The sequence below is a fragment of the Triticum aestivum genome, chromosome 2B (assembly GCF_018294505.1).
Source record: "Triticum aestivum cultivar Chinese Spring chromosome 2B, IWGSC CS RefSeq v2.1, whole genome shotgun sequence".
NCBI lineage: Eukaryota > Viridiplantae > Streptophyta > Magnoliopsida > Poales > Poaceae > Triticum > Triticum aestivum.
Genome location: NC_057798.1, coordinates 143563497 through 143574078, shown reverse-complemented (window position 1 = coordinate 143574078; position 10582 = coordinate 143563497). Strand labels below are relative to the sequence as shown.

The 10582-nt window shown below is 46.5% G+C and overlaps 1 protein-coding gene across 3 annotated transcripts; it reads left to right on the top strand.

Moving 5' to 3' along the window:
• Positions 1-1006: 1006 nt before the first annotated feature.
• LOC123043948 (protein DETOXIFICATION 19) lies at positions 1007-7574 on the top strand. Of its 3 annotated transcripts, XM_044466563.1 has the most exons (8): positions 1151-1438; positions 1512-1581; positions 5589-6133; positions 6234-6320; positions 6435-6491; positions 6566-6804; positions 6971-7089; positions 7218-7574. In XM_044466563.1, exons 2-8 carry the CDS (start codon positions 1543-1545, stop codon positions 7344-7346), a joined length of 1215 nt encoding a protein of 404 aa, XP_044322498.1. In that variant the 5' UTR covers positions 1151-1438; positions 1512-1542; the 3' UTR covers positions 7347-7574. The 3 variants fall into 3 exon arrangements, with proteins under 3 accessions (XP_044322496.1, XP_044322498.1, XP_044322497.1); XM_044466561.1 differs by lacking the exon at positions 1512-1581 and having other exon boundaries at positions 1007-1438; XM_044466562.1 differs by lacking the exons at positions 1151-1438; positions 1512-1581 and adding an exon at positions 1607-5043.
• Positions 7575-10582: the final 3008 nt, after the last annotated feature.

Sequence of the window (10582 nt, the reverse complement as noted above, 5' to 3'; positions counted from 1 at the left end):
GGATTAAGGGTCATTGGATTTAGCTGATGGATGGACCAGATTGTTTGGATCTGCCCCTCTCTTCCTTTTATAGTGGTAATAGATAATTAAGTAGCTATGTATGCTTTTCGATCTATTTGTCTTATCTGGCCAAGATTGATTGTTAGATCTTCACAGGGAGTGGTGCATAGCAGTTGACTCAATTTTACAGTGATTCCTATATCCCAATGACAAAATAGGAGATTGATTGCCACTAGAAGGACGACGACGGATCGGATTGCCTCAGAGGACATGTCTACGAGGTCACTGTCCGGTATCTCACTTAGTTTAGTCTTTTTTTAAAACAAATAGTCCAACTTGTTAAATAGCGTCCGATTTGCACATAGTATATGAAAAATTGCTTAAATTTTGTTCCGATTCGCATACTTTTTCTTCTTCTTAATACCCATTTATAATGTAGATTTAGTGCGCCGAGTTATGTGGCTGCCCTCTATCCTTTTTTATGGACAATTTCGTGTGTGCTCATGAATTTTACGTATCCAATTTGATGGGCCGGCACTGGAGATGCCCTAAGGCAACTCTACACTTTTACCACCAAATGTTTGATACTCCCTCTATACATCTATACAGGGCCTAATGCATTTTTGAGACAAAAATTGACCACATGTTAGAGCAATAATATATGACATGTAAGTTACACAAAGCATACAGTTAAATTCCTACGTGAAACGAGATTTTAATGATATAATTTTCATATTATACAACTCATATACTATTAATCTTATTATCAATAGTCAAAGTCAACCTCGAAAACACATTAGGCCCAGTATATATGGATGTAGGGAGTATGACGTACTACTATTTCGCACGTCATGAATAAGTTCGGATTTGTACTACAATTTCGCATTGTCCTAAACACTGGAGCATTAAATGTTCACCACTCGTCGGAAAATCCAATATAAATGTGTACGACGCCCTATCTTCTTTTCTCCACCACCATGCGTTCCGCACGCCGCAGCCCACAAGCACCGCACAAAAAAAGGGGTCAAGGCGGCTCACCCGCCACTATCTGCTAATCTCCAGTCCCGCAGTCCACGTCGCTATATCTCGTCGATCGCCATCGGCACCAGACACCACAAAATCAACCGAGATCTTCTCCCCTCTCGCGCGGCGGGCCGACATGTCTTCGGCTTCGGCTCCGCTGCTCGGTGCCTGCGAGCCCGCCGACGGCAAGGACGGCGAGGCGACGCCCTGCTCGCTGGCATGGTTACGCCGCTTGATCGACACGGAGGAGGCGTGGGCGCAGCTGCGGTTTGCGGTGCCGATGGTCCTGACCAACATGTCCTACTACAGCATCCCGCTGGTGTCCGTGATGTTCTCCGGCCACCTCGGCGACGTCCAACTAGCCGGCGCCACGCTCGGCAACTCTTGGGCCACCGTCGCCGGCTACGCCTTCGTCGTACGTACTCTGCTACCACACACTCTTTTTTTAGGTGCTACCACACTCTCATGATTTGTCGAACCTCGATTAGATCGCGTATTAGTGGATAGGAAGAATCACGGATGCGGGAGCCGACCATCCAACTTTATCCGCATACAGAGGTAGTGCATCCATCACATATTCAATCTATTTGTTGACCCATTTTCGCCTTCTAGATTGCTGGGCGCTTTCACCATTCAACAATGAATTGTTTTTTAACCGGATTTCAATTAACCGGATAATTTTTCATCAATCATGATGGAATTCATTAAAATTCGGATAGAAAATAGCCATTAGCATGCAAATATGTCTACTACAACAATAGTTATAAATTCAACGAGATTAATCTGATGTTCAACAAAATTTTCATGAATAGATCAAATTCAAGAATACTAGCTCGAGTCCCGGCATATGTTGTCCCAAACATATTGCCCTTTGAATTTCATCCAATAATGCTTGTGTGTGAATGGTCTGTTATCTGACTTGTAATACATCACGACAGCGCGTCTACACTATACAACATGTAGAGCAACAACGAGTGAAAGAATCAATCATCATGTAGAGTAAGAAGAAGCAAACTTACGATCTTCATGGTTGATGCACGCAATGGCCGCATTGCCTCTAGGCAATCAACCGCGCCACAATACTTCACGACGGAGCTCTGGATGGTGTATAATCGATACGCTAAGGACTTGACACTACGTTCCTAGAGAATGATGTGCATGCCATAGGGCACAATGCGCTTTCGCGCATGAAACGAACCCATGCAATGCACCTGTTGCCAAAAGACCCACTTCTGCTCCTGCCTACGAAGTACACAGATACAACCAACCACGCATCACACAACTCCTCCTTCACCGAGTACCCTGACATCCTTCTTACTCTAAAAATGACATGAAGTTCTAAAATGAACTCAATGACGTTTGACCAAACACCTGTCGGGCGTGGTGTCCGCCATGGACAGTGTCTACATGGGGGCAAATGGTACATGGCTGCGGATGAATCCTGAGTGGACGACACCGTTGTACTAGACAAGTAGGCACGTTGGCAGGAGTTGAGGACGTCCCACAATGTCTGGGTGGCAATCAGATAGGTACAATGGCGACATCGGAGGAGGAGGGTGTGGATGCAAAACAGGGGGGAGTGGAAGAGAATGGGACTGGGAGGGAGGATTTGAGTCGGCCGAGGGTGTTGGAAGTCCCACGTGGTGGCGGCGGTCCAGACTCCCGCAATCCCCTTCCCCGCTCCCAATTTACGGGAAAAGTACACCCGGAGCGCCGAGCGAACCGATATAGGAGCGTATTGGATGGCAAAACATGTTTGGACCGTGCGGTCCGGACGGGTGCCGGTGGTTTGACGGTCCGCGTTGGAGATGCCCTAAGGACACTGGAGTATGTTGTGTACACCAAATATGAGGAATAATTTCCTTTTTGATGGAAGCATGTTAGAAGAAAAGCAAGATGGAGATGCTTGTGAAACAGAATATCATGTCACATAGGACATGAATTTCAAATAAATTTCATTCACCAAAGAAGCAAATTCTCTAATAAAGAAAAGTATAAATTAATTTGTTGTCAAACGAAGCTACCTAATACACAATATTACTAACAAGGTAGAAGAATGAATTAGTTGCATTGGATGGAAAAGTGGAAGCACGAATTAATTGTATTGGATGCAAATTTGAATAATTATGGTAAAATGTTTTGCTACGTACGGGCATCTTCAACGTTGACTCGTAAATTTGCTTCGGTATCCTTCCGTGGACAAGAGACTAGTTCGCGGACATGAATGTTGGAGCCGGCCATCCAACACTGCCCACATACATCTCAAGTCAGATTTTGACTTAGCAGATGAAATTCATGCAAACCAGCTATTCATCAAAGTTCGGAAAGAAAATAGCACAAATCATCTATACATAGCATGCAAATAAGTCTAGTACAACCATGTCTCAAATTTGATGTCCAACAAGTTTTTAAGCGGATCATGTCGTCCCATACATACTGCCCCTCCATCTTCACCCAATAGTATGTGTACGTAAATGGTCTTCCCTCATTCCTGTGGTACATCACTACAACACGTACGGGCTACACAACGTGCAAAAGAATATTGAGTGAATGAATGATTCAATCAACAAGTTGTGGAAGGAGAAGCAAAACTTGCGTGCAATGACCACCTTGACTCCAGCTGAACAACTACATGACAAAACTTGGTGACTATGGTCTGGATGGCGTACCATCGATACGATATTGACCTCACATTGCGATCATGGGTGATATGCATGTCGCAGGACGCAATGTGCTTTCGTGCATGAAACAATTCATGCACTTGCTACTAGAAGGTCATCCCTCTGCTCTTGCCTACGAAATCCGCGGATACGACCAACCACGCATCGCACAACAACTCATCCCCATGGTCGAGTACCCCGCAATCTTTCTTACTCTGAAAAATCAACATGGCGTTCGAAAATAAGCTCAATTACATTTGACCGAACACTTGCCGGACGTAGTGGCCGCCATGGAGGTCGTCGACATGGTGGCAGAGTATACCTGGGTACAAACGGCTCCAAGGGGGATAGTGCCATCGTAAAAGGCGAGCGGGCGCGTCGGTGTTGATTGTGAACGTCCAACAATGCTTGTGTGGCGGCCGAAGAGGTACAACGGCGGCGAGGTGTAGAGTGCAGATGCAAAGCAAAGGGAAGAAGTGGCGGAGTGAAAGAAAATTGGACCAAAAGGACGGATTTAGTGGGTCTGAGGTGTCGGAGTCCAACTGTTGTCCGGACTCCGGCAACCCACCCCCAGTTTATCTCCACATTGCAGGAGAAAGCGCGTCCGGACCGCCGAGCGAACCGATACAGGACTGCGTTGTATGGCTTCCGCGGTCCGGACCGCGGGGTCCAGACGTATGCGGGCGGTTTGAGGATTGGTGTTGGAGATGCCCTAAGAAAATCTGTAATTGTTGTGATGAACTTATTTTCTGTATTTGTTTGTTGGAAGCAATCACAGACTTAAAAAACGAAAATAGAGTTTTCAATGTATTTATTATGGGAACCATCAATTTCTATATTTCATGGCAGCAAATCATGACTTACCAAAAACAACAGAAAATGGAGATGCGTAAATTTTGGAAAGCAGTTTTCAATTTGGACCGCTATCTCGCCATCCGCTGGTACCCGCTTACCAAAAACAACAAAAACAACAGGGTTCAAGGCGGCTCACCCGCTGCTACCCGCTAATCTCCAATCCACATCGCCATCGGCGCCCCACGCCCACGATCTAGCCGAGCTCTTCTCCTCTCTCGTGCGGCGGGCCGACATGTCTTCGGCCCCGCCGCCCGGTGCGCGCGAGCCCGCCGACGGCAAGGACGGCGAGGCGAGGCCCCGCTCGCAGGCGTGGTTACGCCGCTTGATCGACACGGAGGAGGCATGGGCGCAGCTGCGGTTCGCGGTGCCGATGGTCCTGACCAACATGTCCTACTACGGCATCCCGCTGGTGTCCGTGATGTTCTCCGGCCACCTCGGCAACGTCGACCTCGCCGGCGCCACGCTCGGCAACTCCTGGGCCACCGTCACCGGCTACGCCTTCGTCGTACGTACTCTGCCTGCTACCACACACTCTTTTTTCTTCTGATAATTTGCTACCACACACTCTTTTTTTCTTTTGATAATTTGCTATACCACACACTCTTGATTTGTTGGGTTAATCTTGGTTTGTCGAAGTTCGATTAGATCGCGTACTATTAATTAATTGCACCCCTTCAGATGCTGTGTGATCGATACATCTCTCGTTCGATTAGTCGCCTTGGTAATTCTGCCAAAATTTTGAGATGGAGTCAGCTGCCTGAAACTGAAGCCGAAAGTACATTTCGGTCAGCTGATTTCAAAAGCTCCGAGGTGAAAACCGGGACACCGCGATGAAAAAACTAGAGTACATATGTAATAAATAGAGAAAAAACTAGAGTACAACACAATGAAAGTAGGTGACTTGCATTAAAAAAAATTCAGGCGACTTACGAATAGACTACTGTCCCAACAAGTCCATAACTTGTTCTGCAGATGAACATTGTGGCATTGCGTCCAAACTCCTAAAATCCAGCAAAGTAACTCACATGCAAAAAATGATGAACATTTCAGACCGGTATGAGCGGCGCCCTGGAGACGCTATGCGGGCAGGCCTATGGCGCCCAACTATACCGCATGCTAGGACTGTACCTGCAGTCGTCGCTCATCATGTCGGCGGTGGTGTCCGTGGCCATCGCCGTCATCTGGCTGTTCACGGAGCCGCTGCTTCTGTGCCTGCGTCAGGAGCCCGAGGTGTCCCGCGCCGCCGCGGTGTTCATTCGGTACCAGATCCCCGGCCTGTTTGCCTTCTCCTTCCTGCAGTGCCTTCTGCGGTACCTGCAGACGCAGTCTGTTGTCGTGCCGCTCGTCGTCTGCTCCGTGGTCCCATTCGTGGTCCACGTCCCGCTGAACTACCTTCTGGTGAACGTGCTCGGCTTTGGCCTCGCCGGCGCATCTGCCGCCATCTCCACCACCTTCTGGTTCTCCTGCCTGATGCTGCTTGGGTACGTGATGTGGTCCAAGAAGTTTAGCGAGACGTGGAAGGGCTTCTCCCCCGACGCGTTCAACTATGTGCTGCCGACGATCAAGCTCGCCACACCCTCCGCCATCATGGTTTGGTGAGTCCATATATGATTATACACAATATTATTGTCAACCACACGTGCTACACAATTTTCATTTCCCATTATTGATTCTGAGTTTGTTGAGTGCATGCAGCTTGGAGTACTGGGCGTTTGAGCTTCTGGTTCTTATCGCGGGCCTGCTACCGAATTCCACAGTGAGCACGTCATTGATCGCCATGTGGTATGTTCACTCTTCAATACCGTCCGATGGGGCTTCAGAAGCATTGTTCCATCATGTTATCCGTAGGCCATGACCCATGATTCATGAACGAATGGACTTGAACTTCTAATGCAGCGCGAGCACGGAGGCGATTGCCTATATGATCACCTACGGATTCAGTGCCGCTGTAAGGTACGTACAATCTCAAGTTATTTCTTTGTTGTTGTAAGCACGACCTGTCATTTCATTGTTTGCACCTTTTGCAGCACCCGGGTGTCGAATGAGATCGGAGCTGGGAACGTCGACATGGCGAAGAATGCGGTCGCGGTGACGCTGAAGTTGTCGGTGTTCCTCGCTTTCTCCTTAGTCCTGCTGCTGGGCTTCGGCCACGGCCTTTGGGCGAGGCTCTTCAGCGGGAGTGAGGTGATTGCGGCAGAATTCGCGGCCATCACCCCGCTCGTGATGGTATCGATCGTGCTCGACTCCGCGCAGGGCGTGCTGTCAGGTGAGAAAAAGATCCATCAGCTAACTACCTAAACCAATCTTCAAGAATCACTTACGTGCACTGAAGAGATAATTTCATGCCACGGATATGAAATCATATATCGGGATGCCGCTGCTCGTGCTAAACAATTCCGCAAATTGACGAATAAATCGGCTTGTGACGACAGGGGTGGCGAGGGGCTGCGGATGGCAGCACCTGGCGGCAATAACGAACCTTGTGGCGTTCTACTTCATCGGCATGCCGTTGGCCATCCTCTTTGCCTTCAAGCTCAACTTCTACACCAAGGTAGAGTAATTATCGAGAGCTCTCGCCCTTTCCATTGCGGAATGTGGGGTAGCAAGCAGCTCGTACTCCATTCTGAAACATAACGAGCTGGCCGGAGCACTGAACAGATGCACATTTTTTTTTTACAGGGTTTATGGTCGGGTCTGATCTGCGGGCTGACTTGCCAAACCATCACGCTGGTGGTGATCACCGCCCGCACGAAATGGTCCAAGATCGCGGATGCGATGCAGCAAGAGAAGGCCAACTATGTCGCTTGATCGATAATATTGTTTGTGGCTAGCACTTGTATGTATGGGGTTTTGTGAGATGGCCAGAGGGTGCGATGCTTGAGCTGTTGTTTAGCCTTATGAAGTAAGCTATAGCTTTTTTGACCGTGTATTTCAAGGCAATTTATGTCTCAGAAAGATCAAACCTGTAATGGCAATTAACCAGAGAGTATACAGGAGAAGCATACGTACCGGGCCGTCGATGCTCCACCCTCCCAACCGCACCCATGGTCATGGATGTTCATATTTTCAAGGACGCGAAATATATCATGCTGGCTGCGCAGCCTTGCCAATGCCAATACCAGGACATCATCATGCGGGATAATGAGAATATCAACTCTGAAGCTCAACTTGTAGTTAATCCAGTAAAGGAGGAGGCAATAGAAATGTTCATTCCCATGGTGGCTAACAAATAGCCTATGGGTTCCTTACAAAGCAGGGACGAAATAAACCCATAGATAATCATTTTAGTGCCCAATTGCCTCATTATTTAGTCGAGCCCCGCCAACCGCTTAACAGTATCGAATTTGTCTAAACTTATGCCAGCATGATAAAATGCTTTGTGTTGAAATTGCTTTCATGATGGTCATAATACTTCAGAGCCACAAGGACATGATGACTTAAACATTTACAATGAGGTCTGCTTCGCTGTTAACTCCGGAAATGATAATCAATATAACTATTGGTAATCATCGAGCATGTGCATACATTTATGCCTAGATGCTCAATAACACAAGAAGTCATTGGCCATGGAATATGTTTCTAATATCATGTCTGTATTGGGCTTGAAGCAACTCAACGATGTCTATGAATTAAATTTCTAATATGTACTTTTTATAGGAATATGTTCTTTTTTTAAAATCCTTCTTTTGTTCTGTTGGGTTACAAAGAAATTTGATTTTAGTTTTATTATTTTTTTCCGGAAAATATGCCTACTCGGTTTCAAAGAAGAAAAACTGATTGATTACTTCTTTTCTTTTCTTTTGAGAATATGACTATATGGGGGACAATATTGTTTATTAATCGTAATATCTGGATTGATAAATGGAGTTGTTTCTCCCAATGATCTTCACTATCTTGCATTTCAACAGAGTCGTGACGAAACCGAGTAGAAATAAACAAGGGAGGGAGAAGGCAAGGATGTCCAAAGTAAAGGACACATGAGATATTTGTTGTAGATTCTTATAAATCTTGTGAGCTCATACACAGTGAATCCACGGAAAATGGAAATTATAATCACAGTGGTAATCCAGTTGACGAGTTGGATGACCTTTGGAAAGACATGTCAGTTGAACTGGCATGTTGGAAGGTATCTGTAAACTTGGCAATTGTCTTTAGATATCTTCCCTTTATTTGCTACTTATATCAAGTTAGATCTCAATATGTCATGATGGATTACCTCATGTGCCTAGCTCCCTTGATAATGGTTTTCATGCCTGCAGTACTGAAATGGTTCTTGGCAAATACTCCCCATAGACTAGAACATTTGTAGTACATGCCTATAGTCGAGCACCATTTCTTCCTCTACTTGGTGTATCAAAATAAAAATAATGTGAATGTTGTCTCCATATAATGCCCGAGGTCAGTTATGTGACACTATTTTTCAATTTATTACTCGGCACACAGTCTTACTGGTTGTTCTGGAAACAGCCAGTTCTGAATTTGCATCAAATCCTTTTACGTTTTCAAACACATATTTTGATGCCCTAACATCATCATACTACTGTTTTTCTTAATTGTGTTCCTTTACACATTTCCTCTGTATTCTTGTCTATCATTACTTTTTTTTGTGGGGGTCACTACTTGTTTTTTGATGAGTCTGACCAACATAGTTTATTTAACCAGGACACTGGAATTAATCACACTACTGTTTCGTTGAAGAAGAATAGTTCTGAAGTAGTGGATGATTGTTATCATGACTTCCTGATGAAAGATGATTTGGGCATTGTATGCCGTGTTTGTGATTTGGTCCAGCAACACATAAAGAATATTTTTGAGTTGCAGTGGAAAAAGGTATGGAGTTTCCAATCCAAATTGGTCCAGTTTACTTTCCTGGATACTATATAGTTAATTGCTAAAAGAATCAAAGTACACAACTTCATTTGGCATCCCAGCATCAACTAGTTATAGCATCTTGTCAATCAAACTCATTGATGATCAATTCTGGATGTTATAGTCCAAATTTAGTTCATCGGTTATTCGTCCTCGATGATTGATAGAAGAATCAAATTTCCTGTACGAACACCCATTACATGTTTTATAACTTTTGACTGATACAGTTGACTTTTGTTTGAATTTCCACCTTTTCTCTGTTTTTTAAAAGAGGACTTTACTGGGATGCAGTTCAAATTTAGACTAAATCCTAACTGAAGCCCCCCTCGTTAAAACATGTAGATTTCTTTTGAAAAAAAAGAGAGCAATTCCCTTTATTTTCCATAACAGTGGAGCCACATCTCTCATTTCCTCTTCCTTGCAGCAGCACAACCAATCATACAGAAGGTACCTTCCAGAACCCAGAAGCTGCAATGATCTGGAGGCAACTACCAATCCTTTAGGAGATAATTCTTCAAGCAGTCCCTGGTGCTCTATCAATCCACCATCAGCATTCAGAACAGATGAAACCTCGCCAAGTGGAAGGTTTTAATTTCTTGATCAACAACTTGGCTGATAAGAACAACCCTGGAGGTTGTACTCTAGCACATGCATCAGGTTCTGGAAAGACTTTCATGCTAATTAGCTTTGTTCAAAGCTTCCTGGCCAGATACCCGGCAGGAAGGCCATTGATTATCCTTCCAAAGGGCATTATGGCAACACGGAGAACATAATTCGTCCGTTGGCATATCGATGAGATGCATAGCCTTATACTAGAAGAGGCGAGCCCCTCCCCTCCCCTCCCCTCCCGCGACGCTCCCGCGGGCATCCGGGGGGCAACCCTAGCGCCGCCGCCGCCACCCTCCCCTTCTCTCTCTCCTTCCTCGCCGCCGCCAAGGGGCACGAGCGGGCGAAGCCCGGTCGTCGCCGGCGGCGGCGGGGCCATCTCGTCTCCTTGCGTGGGGGGTGCGGCGCGGGCCGGATCTCGCCGGTGGGGATGCTGCGCTCGTGCCGGGCGTAGCGGTGCGGCGGCGCTCCGGAGTAGGCCAGCGACGGCGGCGTGGCGTCGGGCGACAGGCGGCATGGTGGTGGTGCAGGCCGGCGGGTGGTGGTGGCGGCGGCTGCTTCGCAGCAGC